Source organism: Paralichthys olivaceus, chromosome 17 (genome assembly GCF_024713975.1).
Source record: "Paralichthys olivaceus isolate ysfri-2021 chromosome 17, ASM2471397v2, whole genome shotgun sequence".
In the NCBI taxonomy this organism is placed as follows: Eukaryota; Metazoa; Chordata; class Actinopteri; order Pleuronectiformes; family Paralichthyidae; genus Paralichthys; species Paralichthys olivaceus.
Window position 1 is genome coordinate 1,481,773 of NC_091109.1, and position 16,108 is coordinate 1,497,880.

Below are 16,108 nucleotides of genomic sequence, written 5' to 3' on the forward strand. Positions count from 1 at the left end.
CATAAAGATATAAAGACGACAGCTCTCCCAAAAAGTGAAGCCAAAACATCTGGATTGCCCCCTGCTGGCTGTCTGGCTGCACTACAGGGCATAAACCCGGCCTCTTCCATGTTAGTGAATGGGACAAACTGAGTACACCTTAAATAAATCTTACTGTCGTTTTAGGTCGTAGACTGTAACTAAAGACCTTCTCACGCTAATGGAATTAAACGTGTATTTACAAAGTGAACAAGTTATGGAGACTTTATTTGTGATATATTCATCTTTGTATTTATGCTGTTAAATCAAAGATGTTATGAAACTAAAATTGGGCTCAAGTAAAAACAAAACTTTTTCATGTGAGTGCTCTCACCAGATTCACATCCAAGAATGATTGATAAAAAAAGCTCTGACACTCACGCCCTAATATCTGTGTTTGGATTTCTTTTAACCGAGCTGTTACTCTCCATCAGAAAAACTCTGCTGTGTGCTACTGCAGACAGAGAGCGAGAGAGAGAGAGAGAGAGAGAGAGAATAGAAAGCAAACTTTTTATCAGCAGCAGAATACAAACAGTTTTAGAAAACAGATATGGGTCAGGGGCTGCATCTGCACAATTACACCGCTAATGGCAGAGACAATGAAGATGGCGCGGGGGTGGAAAACAAAAGAATATCAAATAACGTGGCGGAGCGGAGCGCGTACACACACACACACACACACACAAAGACACACACACACACACCTCACCCATCATCACTCAAAACTGCAGCCAGTGTTTTGAAATGAAGGGGGGAGAGCGGGCGAGCTGAAAGGAAGACGAAAAAGCATCTGGAACATCAGTTTTCAGTCTAATGTTAATAATTTATGTTGTCTGTGCTTTTTATTATTATTATTTATTTATTTACTACTTTCTTTTCAGCTGCCTGTCCGTTTTTTTCAAAGGCATCACGGAGAGGGAAGCTGTATCAAACTTTTGAGTTTAGTTTCAAAAGGCTTTCTCCACGTTTTATTTATATATTTCTCCTTCTTTACACTTGTCTTGTTGTTATTTGGCGAAGGCAAACACATGAAGCTTTGATGAGGAGCAAACCTGACTCGTTTTCTTCTCCACTGACCCCGAGGAAATTTAAATAAATTGCCGCATATTGTGCGCGAGACTCTTTTTATTCCTTTTGGTCGACTTTTCTCTCGTCAGACGCATCAAACAGCCGGTTGGGTTCATTCATCTGTCGACCGGCCTGAGGTCAAAGGTCAAATCACTGCACGCCACCTTAAATGTGAAGCTCCGTGCCGACGTGACCCGGCAGAGAGAAAGTCAGGACATGTCGGGTTTTCTTTGATGCTCTCGTGTTTACGTGGGAAGCTTGAAAAGATGAAAAGAGGAGTCGGCCATGTTTTTAGAATTATTGTGCATTACAGCATCTCTTGACCTGGACATCAGTATTTACCTTACATCACACTTTTTAAAACTCAACTTTTCATGATTATAGATCAAACCGCAGTTATCGATCTTCCACACACAGGCTGTGCGGAGTAAATCGTCCCCTGGTGGCTGGCTGCAATAAAGGTCATAAACCTGGCCCCCTCCATGTTAGCAGATGGGACATATGATATAAAATTCACGAGTACACAACAAATACATTTCCCAAAGATGGTTTCGCTGACTTTAGGATCTTATTAAAAGAGTTTTTTATTTTCTGATAAGTTCGGTTTTAATCATCTGTCTTCAGCGTTTTTCAAATAGGCTTTGCGCAACTATCTAGACATGAAGCCAAAATAGCCTGGACGCTGCCATCTTGCGCCGATGACATTATTTGGATTCAGTGTCTGCGTACTAGCGATCAGCAGATGTAAGTTCACACATGCTAGCCAATCAGGAGTCAGTCTCAGCTCAAGACATTTGCCCCATTTTTACAGGATCAAACCAAATCTATCAGTAAAATGAACATTTGAAAAAATATCACTTCCTAAAATGTAAAAAAAAAAATTTTTTTTTAGAAACATTTGATTATTTAGTTTGATCCATGTCCCACCCACTAACATGGAGGAGTCAGTGGTGATCAAGTTGCTTTTGCTTCACTTTCGTGGAGCAGTCATGTCTTCCATCTTTAGTCTATGGTAGTGGCCAAAACACCTTGACCACCCCCTGGTGGCTGGCTCCAGTATAACCCCACTTCCTCCATGTCAGTAAATGGGACAGGACGAGGGCGACTTATCCAGCTAACGTCTGTCTACGTTTCATTTGATGTCTCTTCTTCAACAGCCAACACTGCGTAGTTGTCCTGGTGTCGGGGACAACTTTACAAAACATGCTGTCCTACCGACACAGACAGACAACAGTCCTTTAACTCAGCTTTGACTAAATATGTAGTCGTGTTGTGTTTCATCAGAAAAGACACGAAACTCGTCAAACAATTGTTTATTACTAATTATGGTACAAATCAATGTGACAGACTTGAAGCTTTTTTTAAACGTTTTTTTAAGAAATACACAAAGTGCTGCTTAACTGACCAAACAGATATTGCTCTATAGATTAAGTACAGTTTTCAGTCTATAAAAAAACAAAACAAAAACCAACCTCTGCAGGCTCCTCAGCTTTGGTTTCAAGTTCTTCAACTATTAACAAAAACGTCAGACCAGGTTGTCCGTGTTTAGTAAAATTTCACAAAAGTATTTCAAGGTGATCTGAACAAATCGTCCTAATCGGGTCAAGAGCAACATCGCCACCGTCTCCTCTTCCTCTACAGACGTGTGAAAACTGAGGTGGGTGTCACAGCCAATCAGAAAAATAACGCGATACAACAATAAAAAAGAACTGAGAGTCACATGTGGCTCAGGAGACCACTTCACATAAATAAAACAATCATGTGTCCCATCGTAATAAATAAAAGGTGAACACTGACGACACGGTGCAGAATCATTGTCGGTCTTCTCTCAGACCTGCTGCTGCTGCTTGTATGGCGTCTGTAAGATTCTCACATGAACAGTACTGAGGTAAACCTTGGATGATGAACTACTGTACATTTCTACTCTTCAATTCTTTTTTTTATCTCAGATTTTTAAAGATTGTCAACACCGTGAATCTATTTCTCTGTACAATGTGCATAACTATAGAGCTTTGGTCCAGCATTGAAAAGTTGAGCGAAGGCATAACTCCTTTTCTTTGTCTGTTTGTTATACATCTTTTTTTTTTTGGTTTTGGTTACAGCTTTTATTGTTAAGCCTCACAACTGATCCGCTGCTGCCGCTTCCTCATATATTCATCTGACGGGTGGTCGTCATAATTCTTGGCCCGAGATTTGCCTGAAGAAGTTAATTATTCTTTTACCAAAATCAAATCTGAGGATGTAAATGAAAAAAGTGAGTCTGTTTCAGGATAAGTGTGTGTGTGTGTGTGTGTGTTTCCAGGCAGGGACACAGCGGTGCACAGGGGACTGAGGGACTGAGATAACCAATGTGACATGGAAGGACAGATATCAAGCAGACACATGATTCTGAATAAATTGCATCAAATTTCACCTCACTTCAAATTAAGTTCACTTGTTCTGAAAAGTGACACTTTTCTCAACATTCACCTCTTTTTTTCTCTCCCGTGGGTTTTTGTAACAGCCAAATATTTATAGTGACAGTCTGGGTTTTTATTTTTTTTTCCTTCGCCTGGATTATTGACATTTCTGACAAAGTCAAAAGCGAGTGAAATTAAACGTGTCGCACTGCAGCGATGGAGTCAATTAAAAAAAAAAAAAACACATCTCGGTGAAGTGAAAATTAATTTCTACCCGTGAAAATAAACCAAAAAAAAAAAATGAGATCTTCAAGATAATCTGCGAAAGATTAAGCTTTTTAAACACTTTGCTGTCGTGGAAATGAATTCATACACATTTCCATTAAAAACACTGATTGTAAATCTTCACTCAACTGAGAGGAATAGAGAACAAATGAAAAAAAACAACATTCATCTTTGTGAAAAGCAAAATTGAGTTGAAATACTCAGGTTATAAAAACAGCGGAACTAACTTGAGCTCAGTAGTTTGGTCAGCGGCGAAAGAAGAAAAGCTTCGACCACAAGTTTAAATAATGTTTGGGCCGAATTAAAGGGTTTGTTGTGTAAAAATATTTTCAGTGACTTTCTGTGATAATTCTTCTTCACGTGGTTTGAGTTGAAACATGCAGACGCAAATTAGATTAAAAGAAAATGTTTCCAACCAATTTTCTGTGTTTACCAAGATTTAAAAAATGACGGCAGACAGTTCAGCTCTTTGACATGACATTGTGATTTTTCTTTTTTTACTTACACAAAATAAGAATTCAGAAAAAAAGGGGGTAGAAAGTGAACATGTGAACAAAACGGTAAAATCGTTCCCCAGTCCTTGAGCTGAATGTTTGTGTTCTTTGGCTATCAGGCTTTGGCAACAGAATGATGACACGTTAGCTCAAAACAAAGCTTGCAGTCGACTCGACAAGACACCGAAACCCTCCTCCTCCCCCTCCCCCTCCTCTTCATCATCACGTGACAGTCCTTGAATTTCTGTGATCGTTAATAAATACCTGTAAAAGTCGTACAAAGTTCCACTGAAAATATCTGCAGATGAAACACAAATCGGAGGCAAAACGACATTATTATGCAATTGTTTAACAGCAAAGGTAATTTTTTTCATCCAAAAAGAGAAACTTTATCAGTGTGATTTCAATTTGAAGACAGCGTTTTTCTTTTTTTTTGTTGTTTTAGATATTTACATACAAACAATGAAGAAAAAAGTAAGCGAGACAAAGATAAAATGTATACTCAACCTCACACATATAGCTTAGATTTGCCAGTACAAATGTAAAAATTTAGAGCACATTTACATTACAAAATTATTCTTAGTACTCAGATGCAACAGACTTTGGTAAATAGTGTTTTGATTTGGTATGATCTCTTTATTAAATCCCTCCTGGTAGGAACCAAAATTTGGGTTTCGATAGTCTGGTCCGTCAGGCCAGAATCTAAAACTCTTTGAAAACAGCACACCATATGTTTTTACATAATTCTCACATATTAATCTCTTTTTTCTTCTTTTTGGTTTCGCCAAGGTCATTTACACAACTGTGGTAATCACACTGACAACACATAGTTTTTGTTTGCAGACTCATCACTGTCCGTCCAGGTGACTGGGAACATTTCTCAGTTCTCATTTCGAGAGTTCATCCACCTTTTCTTGTTTTTAATGGCTGCCTTTTTTTTTTTTTTGGTGTCGGAGGGCTCGTTCACTTCGGGAGCTCCTCTAGAGAATCGGTGAGAGGGTCCATTGGTGCAGCCGCGCCGAGTTCGGGCTGTTTCAAACGCTTTATCGTGTTTTTCAACGCTTGTCTCTTGTTGCAGAACCAGACTCGCACAACCTCCCGGTCATAGTTCAGCTTCTCTGCTATTTCCGTCATTTCCTGTCCGGAGGGGTGCGTGTTCTTCTCAAAGTGGCTGTTGAGGATCTCGAGCGCCTGCGGGGTGAAAGAGGTCCTCCGCTTGCGTTTTTTTGATGGCTCGCTGCCGATAAACTCAGTCAGGTTCTGCATGCCGGATCTGTGGCGGGCTTCAGCCTCGGCCATCCAGCGCTCCAGAACGGGCTTAATCTTCTGGGCGCTTTTAGGGGTGATGTCCAACTTCTCAAACCTGGCAGGATATAAAAGGCCAGGGTTCAGTTTGCCTGTCAGACTGCTACCTATAGTGTTCTCTTGGGCTTCCTGTGGTAGGAAAAAGTGGCTTCTCAGGATGGTGTGTCTGGGGAGAATTGAGAAAAAAGAATCTTACTTAGGTGCCCTGCCAGAACAAGGGATAAGCTGCCTGCCTTTTTCTTCTCCTCAACCAGAATGCCACTGGGACTGAGACTAGCATCCAGGTTCACATCCGAGCCAAACCCTTCTGGGTTCTATACCTGGAAACACCTCAGCTGCAGCAGCTGGAGGTGATGGCTGCCAGTGGTGAGTTAATTTTCTGGAGGAAGCTGTGGATCTCTGTCCCAAATTGGCAATAGTGGAGTAAGGAGATATTGCCAATGGCTAAAGTCCAGTCCAGTTGAACCAAAAAACATACAAACATCTACCTAAATACTGTAATTCCAAATGAAATGAACAGAAAAACAAAACAGGATTCACAGGATTTACTGTCAAATATTCAATTTCTTTCCCTCGAGTGATAAAAAAAACAAAAAATATGCACTAATGCATGCAGTTAAATATGGCACCATCATTTATTTACAAAAAGAGCTTGAATTATTGATCAAAATGTACATTTAATACATTTTTCAAACTTTCTTTCATCCTCTAACAACGTCTCATTTTATATTTAATAAAAATACATTTACACACTCTAATCCTGAAAGTTCCTGAGACTCCACGGCTGCATGACATATAATTCTGACTTCACGAAGCGTTTTAGCAAGTCAAAGTATGAATGGAGAATCAAGCTTTTTCTAAAATAACACGGCTCGTTGGCGTCTCAGTGACTCTGTCAGGTGCCTCTGCGTCTGATATGAACAGATACTGTTTATGTGGATTAGACACGTGGACGATGATGTTAGGATTTAAAAAGACAATTCTCAAAACTGTTGTGTAAAAAGAAACATGATAGTTTCATGTCATATAAAACAAATGAAGCTTAGGTTGAATTTAAAGTTTATTAAAATGATCCAACTTTACTTACTGATATTGTATATATACAGTATAATAAATAATACTTTATATATATAATATATTCTTTATATAATACATTATATGTGATTGTTTTAATTAGTGTGTGACTTACTCCACTTACTGTATGTTGTTTGGGGGTTTTGAGCAGTATTTAAACTGTGAGGCTGCATTTCATTATAGTTATGTTCATGTTTTACTCGCTGGTTGTGTTTGTCTTCTTGTCCAGATCCAATTAAACTGGATCTGTTTGTTTTTATGATTTACCCAATGAGCACCACAACTAACAGTGTGTAATGGGGCCTGTTCCAGCCATGTAAAGCACAAAGTGAATTATTAAACCAACTGCTCAGCATGTTTACAGAAGCTTAATTAGTTTATCATGGAGAAATCACCACTAAAATATATTTAAAAACATGGTTTGTATATCAATTAGACCATGAGCATTTGTACAGTTATAGCCGGTATGAGTCTTTCACAGACACATTGGAATCAGCGTTGTTTGCCGATATGCACCGGTATGAAAACCTTTACTTCACAGAAAAACAACGCAGAAAAGATGTGGATTTATGTTTCCATTTTATGAAAAAAGCTCTTGATTGAAGTTCTATATATTTGATTGTATTCGTGTTTCTTTTTATTTACAGTTATTTGTAATAAAGTCTATGTAACTGTAAAATAATTATTATAAGGGTTTGATAATGACATCTTAGAAACCACTTAAAAATATATATCGGCTGTTAATCGGTATCAGCATCACCCCCCCAAAACAATTTTTATCAGTTGCGCTCTACTATCAAAAGATATATAATTACATCAGCTGATCTTTAAGATCTGTTGTCCAGACCAGATTAAATCGATAAGTGGACTGACTGTGTTCATGGGAAAAGACAGCAGCGTGACGTGTGTGGATGCTTTTAGTGAAATAAGTCCTGAGCTGCCAGCGCTGATGGAAAGACAGCAGAGAGCTCTCCGAGGAACAAACAATGCACACAAGACATTTTTAATGGCGAGGTGAGCTGCTGCCAGATGCCCATGCATGCATGAACTTCCTCTGTTTCTACACCTCGTTGGTGCATTCCTGCTTGTCGACAGGCAGGGATTATTTATAACCCCGTCCTCCCCCTAAATAGTGGAAAGAGGAGAGATTCATACTGCGGGGAATACATTAGTAAATATGAAGAGTCACCAGAGACAGGACATTTCATGGATCAACAGGAACTGCAGATACTAAAATGAGTTGAGAGCTGCTCAGCTGGGGTATGCACTCCCTCCTCTAGTGCATCAGCACAAGGGAGAAGTGGCCCTGAATGCACCTCCAGTCTTTTCCTAAAAGTACCTTCGGAGCTGTGCTCAGACGTGCTGTATGTTTAGAGCTGAGTTACAGTTTGCCCGAGGCTTCACAGCCATGAAGGAGAGTTTTAAACAGTTCACAGAGAACTACCTGAGAGGAACATCAGTGCTGGATGATGGGATCTAAAATCTATGATCAGATTCACATTAACTCATGATATTTTCATTCTAAAATCAAAGAAAAACTTTATTTAATCAAAGCTCTCGGGAAAAAAACACACAAATGCATTTGAAATGTTTTAGTTCTTGTGTTGAACCAATAAATGATTTTGTGGAAAAATATTTTTGAAATCCTTGATGTGAGTTTTCAGAAAAAGTATTGATTTCAGTTAATGTAAAGGCAGCAATATTAAAAAAATTGAGAATAACAACCAGATCCTGTCACATAAGTGAATATGAGACCGTGAGAGACTTATCATTTACTTAGAGACCTTTTTAATCAGCTGTATATTCCTGGTCCTTCATTAAGTTCAAATTTGGGTAATGTTTATTTAGTCAAACGTGTCGTTTTAAAGATTAAACTAATGAGGACAGTAATCTAAGAGTTTGCACTGAATTCTAAGCAGTGCGACTCATTAAGACGAGTAAATAAAGTTTTCTATCTTAAATCATTTAATTAAAATTATAAATTGGACGATCTTCTTTAATTCTAATCAAGCAACTTCGGAATGTTTCTGAATTCAAATCAGCAAAACAAGACGAACCCGAGCGAGTGGAGGACAGACCGGCGCATCATTGGTTTGATGATGCCCTCATGTAATGCCTGTGCCTGTTTAGATAAACTAATAAAGTGCATGGAAACATACTGAGCAATGAAAGGAGACAAGATGGAAGCATCTGTCAGTGTCTGTTCTCTGTCTGGGTTCAGAGCCGGAGCCCCTGAGCTACTGTGACGTCCCGCTTCTCTTCAAACGTCATGTCTGTGTTGATGTTAACTAAACTAAAGCATGTGAAGTTTGGCCCTCTACTTAAAACATCAGGATGTCATGTCCAATGTTACACAAACAAAAAAAAATTGTCTTAACTGCATGAATAACAGCCCACTGAGTGTTTATTTTTGAAGCTAATGGCTTTTAATGTATATTATAAATATTTGAATTATGCCTGGCTGTAAATATTTCATGTGTGATTTTAAGACTTTAAACATTAGGCGGAGGCGGCCGGGCCCCGTACAACCCCAGCCGCTCAACTGTTTCACATTTTATCGGCTGTTTGATGTTGATGTGATGAAATTTTTAAAAGTGCGTTGCAGCCCCGTGTCACATAAACAGCACAGGTCATCAGTGAAGAACATTAAACATTAAAATTAAATTTTATTTTTGAAAATGGGGGTGAATACTGGCTATGATTGTGTTCTGTGTTGTTTATTACAAAGAAATGTGTAATTTAATTTAATTTTATTAAAGAAATTTTAACTTAAACCTGCATTTATTAACTGTACAGTTACTTTTACACCCAAAACCGTTTTCTACATCGAGTATGAATGATTTGCTATTTAGTTCTCTTAAAAAATTAATATTTGGACATGATGTGGCCCAATTATTCTGCCTTGAAAGGGAAATGTAGCTCATTTGGTGTCTTCATGCAAAATGTTAGTGGAGTGGAACGACAGGGGGATGAAACACTGATTGTCTGATTGTCTCATGAATATATAACGCACCGTTTATGACTAAACTGTCCTCGTGGCAGCAGTAAAACATGGCAATCTTATTAACAGATCATCACCGTCAAGCTCCCTCATGTTCAGGCGGAGTGAGAGGCAACGGGCCTTAGTAATTATTAAATGCTTTAAGTGCTTCGTGTAATACTTGTGTATGTATTTTGCATAAGTAACACAAGGCTGTCATGTCAGCGGGTGAGAGGACGCAGGGTAAGTAAAGACATAAGAGCTTTTGTTTGTCAGAGTGGTAAAAGTCAATTATGTATTTTAATACCTTAATAATGTCTGTGAAAATATGGGATGAAAAATAGATGGCAGCTATGAGCACCAGACGACTCACTGAGGTTACACAACTTCATCATCTTCCGTTTGACACAATTAGGATATTTAGAGATAATGAGCCGTTTTTTTGGTCCACTCTTTGTTGCGACCTTACCTGCAGATGGCAGACTGACTGTATGCCGGCCCCTCGGCAGCGCTGAGCGCCTGGCCCACCTGGGTCTGTGTCAGGCCCAGGGACAGCCGGCGGATCTTGAATGCTTTGGCGAATTCCCGAATCTCCTCCAGGTTGACCCCGTCCACCTCGCTGGGGGCGGTCTGTGGGTCTACAATACAACAAACACAACTCATTTTATTAGACCTCTGCTCCTCTCCTCATCCTCCAGAGTGAACGGAGAAACCTTCGTCTATCACAATCATCTGTGAACAAGTTTGGTAAACAAGTCCTGGTCCGGGTCAGAACTTATTATTTGTCTTTGTGCTGTAAACTATATGTATCTGAGAAATGTTTTGAAGACTGAATATATCTGAGGTATGAATACAAGTATTTCATGGCTCTGACTTGCCAATGTGGTTCTTTAATCGCACATATAAAAGCATATGGACAAAACCACATGACACCCAGCTCGTTGATTCAATAGAGGGATAGATCTGGAGCACATACATACTGTTGTGTCGTAGTTTTCTGTATGAATGCACATATATATTGCAGCCAGCTCTCGAATACAAACATTAAATAAAGTATAAAGACATTATTTCATCCATCTGACCCTCGGTGAAGACGGTTCAGGTTTTCGCGAGCCTCAACAGAAAAATGATAACCAGCTCCAGACTCCCTCAAACACTTTTCTATACAAAGACATGCTGTTTGTGAATCTCCGCATTTGAGCACATCTGAAAAACTTCACTGAGGCATTTTGAAGAATTTCCCTGCTAATAAAAAGTGATTTCACATTGTACATCAATGTCAGGTGCCCTGGCATCCTGCTTACTAAAGCAAAGTTTGTGCCTCTGAATAATTCATCTTGGTCATTATCAATGAATTATTAAAGGAATCCTCCAAGCGTATTTAAGCAAAAATCTATGGAGCTGCCATCTCGTTGTGCCTCATAAGTGACGTGTAGCGTATGCGGCGTGCTCCAGACGTGTGAACACTTGGAAGACGAGGGACTAGATGCTCCAAGCCGCCTGAAATGGGAGGGATGAGCACTCACAGCTTCGGGTCCCATCATCTCCACATTGATGAGCATCTCTTCATCATTCCCAGCGGAGGCTATTTACTTAGTGGTTTGAAAGACTAATGGTTGTCTGGTGCAGCAGATCTCAACTGGTGTAGCCTCTGGATCCATATTTTCCTTCAGACATTAAGTCACAACCCAAATATGATTTAAGGCTTAAACCTCCTCTAATTTATTTTGCAGTAATGAATGGTGGAGTGAAGCTTTCGCAGAACAAACAGAACAGTGCATAAATGGTTTTAAAGGCCAAATTTAAAAACAGTGAAACTGGACAGAATCATTTAACTGGCTTCAAAAAGGCTGGTTTTCTTCACAGCAACATCACATTAATAAGATATTATATATATATATATATATATATATATATATAATAATCACAACAGAATGATACCAAGATAAACACACAAAAAAGGGGAAATGAGTAAAATGATTTAACCTTTAGAAATAAGGAGGATAAACTCATGCTTTTATGTGACACACTGCAATGGAAGTGTTTGTCTCTTATTAAATTAATGAATTAAATATAAACATGGTGTATTATATGATATAATTATAGTTTTTTCAAAGTATCTGGCATAGATTTGTGATCTTTCAACTTTCTTAACAAATGTGTTTTTTCAACTTTTATATTTTATGTGACAACATTATGAAAAGTTTGTTTGAAACTGTGATCACTAGTATGAAAATGATCACCTGAATTCACAGGTGCTTTATAGTTTCAGCTCTGGCTGATAGCTTTAGTTTTCTGGTTCTGATCTCATAGTGTGTCAGACAGAAAGCTCTAAAAACCCAGTGTACACTATGTGCTCATGCACCAAGAGTCCGACACTAGCTGGTGAACATGGTGAACATATGCTGGTGAACAAAGAGGAACACTTAGCATCAATAGAGTCAGTTATTTCCCAGAGGAGCTAAAAGAGACCGAATAATGGGTTTATGTTTATCAGTGGGACAGAAACAAATTCAATGTAAAAGGTGAATATATATTAGTCTTGTGTTTAGAACTTGTTTCTGCAGCGAGAGAGAAAAGGTTAAGATCAAGTCAGATGTGATGTGACTACATTTAAGATGTGTTCCACATGCATTTACATTATTCTGTTTAATTCCTGTCCAGCTGATTCTTAGAAAAGATTCTGGAAAACAGCACACATTCTCAGTTGAGTTTCTCAAGATGAAAGTAAACATTATCAACCTTCGTACAAAATATTGTTGATAGTTGTCTTTATTAGGGATGGGTACTGAAACCATGTGTTAAACTGGCCCCTGGGCACAATTATTAAAGTCTGAAATATCGATAAGCTCGGTCCTGGAGAAATAAAATACATTTCTGATTTATTGTTGATGCATGAAAGTGATCTCATTTATTTCACCAGCTCTGTCTCTGATTAAGACGTTCAGCCACAGTATGATGTGTTTCTGGTGTTTTCAATACAGAAGAGAGATCTCTCTCCGAGCCCGTGTGGGAGCAGAGGGAAAGCTCATCTCTCTCACACACTCGCACGTGCACAAACACACACAAACACACTGAACTGATAGTGAATGTTGCAACTAGTACAACAAATTTTTGCTTGTGAGGCCAAATCACAAACAATATGTCAACACTCCAGTTTGTACTTCATCTTTCATTTAGTACTGTGTGTTACTACACTAGCAGGAGGCCACACATGCAGTTGACTAAATTATATGAACATGGGTTAGTGATTAAAAATAACCATTAGTCAGCTGATTGTCACAGGGTTTTATAAATTCAATCTGAACGGGTCAGTGCATCACCTGAGATGTTCAGATATTCAGTTTCAAATTAATCAGAGATCAGATTAAGTCTATAAAGTAATTTGCAGTTTTACACTCAAGAATGTTAATTTATATAAAGCGCATATAAGAAAATAAAGCAAACTTAATTTTGTTCTCAATTTGTTCTTTTTCATCTCTTAAAAATAAAAACAATCAGTTACTGCACAGGATCAATAAGCAGTATCAGTAAGAGTAGTTGTACAGTTTTAAAATCTGTTTCTGGCACTTTGTTTGTGGCCAGTGAATCTAATAACATTTTAGCATCTCCACTCTGCAGACGACTGATTCTGTCGTGGGATTTTTCTTTGCATTTATTTGCCCTAAGTGACATTGAGAGAAAGTGATGTGGCTCATACTCAGCATAAAGCATTAATCCTATTTACCACTGAAGTGAGCCACTGTGATTTTCTGCAGACTCAAAAACGGGTTATGGGATATTTTCCGAGCTGCAAGTAAACACAAACTAAACACAATGTCTACAACAAGTTGATCAATGGCGACTTGTTTTTTTTATTAAATTCAGTGGGACTGTAGCTGCCTTTGAAATGAGTTTACATGGAGTTTAGCGGAATCGACTCTGACAAATGAAATTTATCTGAATAAAACAGAGTTTTTAAAGGCAGTAGCTGCATGCTGACAGGCAGTGGCCCAGTGATTTATAAGTCTCTGCCAAAGGCCCACGCTCTGGGAGAATGAAACTTATGTTCATTATACATAACACACGCCACTTTGGATCGTCTAATAAACCAAAGAAATGACAGTCAGGAAAAATAAAACAATCACAGGAGGCGGGGATCAGTCACAAGCTGTCCGCACTGAATGTAGCTGCACCCACTTGGATCTCTGGTCAGTGTCAGCAGAGGAATGATTCACCCGAAAAGATTTTTACTCTCTAGAAACATTGGTGGTTTCTAGGCACCCACGCTTTGGTTTTATTTGCTCTGGAAGTTTAGCTGCCATCTTAATATCATGTAGGTATACTGAATTTCATTTGTGACACAGCAACATGCTGTGTTCCTGTTACTCTGGTAATACACAGAAAATGCTGTCAAACTAAGAGAGACTATTCCAATTGAAATAATCTTATCATGTAGATTTTGTATTTATTTAAGTATAAAATGATATAATCTTAATGCAAGTGCATTTCAACTTGTTCTAGAGTGTCAGCATCTACGGACAAGAAATATAGTGACAAGGCAGCAGGTTACTGCTTTAGAATAGAATTGTAGACTCGTTTTGCAGGAAACGTCTGGTGATTTTTCTTACTGCAAACAAATCACACTTAAACAACAAAACCAACAATGAAGTTTGCCTATGGAACTCAATCTATTCCTCATATAGCTCCACTGTTGTGTTGACTGGACTTGGGTCAGAGCACCATAGACCGAGCAGTGAAGTGTATTAATGCAGCGTTTGCTTTTATGCTCTCATGGGATTTGTTGAAAATAATAACATTACAGACAAGTAACCGTTTTATATTTAGTAAAATAGGAACATGAAGACTAAAATTACAGAGAAAAAAAAAAGATATTCAGTGTCCTGACCCTTTAATACACATAAAATGTCATATAGCATCAACAGCAGGGACATGGTTCTTTATTTCATGTATTTGAAGGCATGTTGTGTTTTTGTGAGCTCAGTTGGACACTTACTGCTGACAAGCTGCCCCACGCTGAGAGCCGAGGAAGAGGAGGAGGTGGAGGAGGAGGAAGAGGCCTGGTGGAGAGGACTCTGTCTGTGGGGCATGTGGAGCAGGTTGGGCTGAGACGATACAGGGCCGGTCTGACTCTGCTGAGCCTGAGGCAGCTGGACACACAAACAAACATAGAGCTGAAGAAACATATCGACATCGTGTGCTACAGAACAATATCCGTTATTCCCTCTGCACATCATCATAACAACCACCATTTATAGTCATCATGTCATTATGGTGATTAGGCTACAATATTACATCTAATCAACCAATCACCAGCTATTAAATTAGCCACTTACAAGCTGAATATAATGAGATTTACCTTGTACCTGATGACGAATAAATGTCAATTACTGCCCGCGGTATTTAGACTGACAGAGCGGAATATAGTGTCAATAGTGTGCTCAATAGACTACCACAGTGGGTTACGATTGGAGAAAGTAGATGCTGGCTCAGCTCAAGTACTCTACTGTCTCTACGAGCCTCATAATCGCTTCTCTGTAGCTCCAATAAAAGGGGAACAGCTCGAGACAATTAGAGTCATCTGTCTCGTCATCAGCCTCGTGAGGATGCTGATAATGGCAGCCTGAATGTGAAATAGAAAACATGTGGACACAGCAGTCCCCGCATCAAACATAATTCATGATCCACGAGCTACGTGCTCTGATGGCGAGGAAACAATGTATTTTCATGTTTTATGCACATTTGAATTGCTTTTACAAGATCAAGATGGTGCGTCTTCACATTTAAAGCTGTCTCTGCCATAAGCTGGGCTGGATTCTTCCTCTCCTTTTTTTGCTATTAATTATTTTCTCTGTGGCATGTGTTTGTTTGGATGGTGGGGGGTGTCAACAGCGATGCACACACTGTCAGGACTGTTGACAGGCTCGAAGAATCATCTAGCTTCACTGGAAATATTCTAGACGGCAGGCTCTGACAACCGCAAATTATGCCCGTGGAACGATGTGTACACGCAGGCTTTGAAGTGGAGACAAAAGCATAAACATTATTACAAATGCATTAATTCATTCAAGAGTATGATCTGGAGATTCTGGGGAGCAACAATTAGGTGTCCATCTGCCGAAAGTTCATCCAATCGCCACTGTACCATCTTCAATGTGAACTTTTACCCTGTAATTCTGCACTGACATCGTCATTATCAAGTCAATAACATTTTCATCGTGTGAATCCACACTCGAGCGCTGTATAGATCTTCAAAGTGGGAGGAGAAGATGTTTGAGTTTCTACACTTACAGTACGAGCTGGAACTGAGAGTGAAAACTGAAACAACTTGTGAGCGGCCTCCTTTAAATCAAAACAAAATACTTGTGGCACAGGTCAGGGAGGACGAATCATGAGGCTGGAGAGTTTGATTGAGGAAAGAGGTGAAGAACAGAGGCAGGAGTGTTTGGACTTAAAGAGGTGGAGGGGTGTGATGAAAAGTGTTG

The 16,108-nt window shown here is 39.1% G+C and overlaps 1 protein-coding gene across 7 annotated transcripts in view; it reads right to left on the reverse strand.

Annotated features, from left to right (window-relative positions):
• Window positions 1-2,384: 2,384 nt before the first annotated feature.
• Window positions 2,385-16,108, reverse strand: part of pou6f2 (POU class 6 homeobox 2) — a 69,757-nt gene continuing 56,033 nt past the window's right edge. For 6 of the 7 annotated variants that reach the window (XM_069512034.1, XM_020087745.2, XM_020087739.2 and 3 more), the window contains 3 exons: window positions 14,620-14,773; window positions 10,093-10,261; window positions 2,385-5,735 (listed from right to left, as the gene is read on the reverse strand). In XM_069512034.1, the coding sequence (XP_069368135.1) occupies window positions 5,228-5,735; window positions 10,093-10,261; window positions 14,620-14,773 (831 nt within the window). In that variant the 3' untranslated portion in view covers window positions 2,385-5,227. The remainder of the gene's footprint in view (window positions 5,736-10,092; window positions 10,262-14,619; window positions 14,774-16,108) is intronic. The other variant, XM_020087748.2, reaches the window with a different exon arrangement.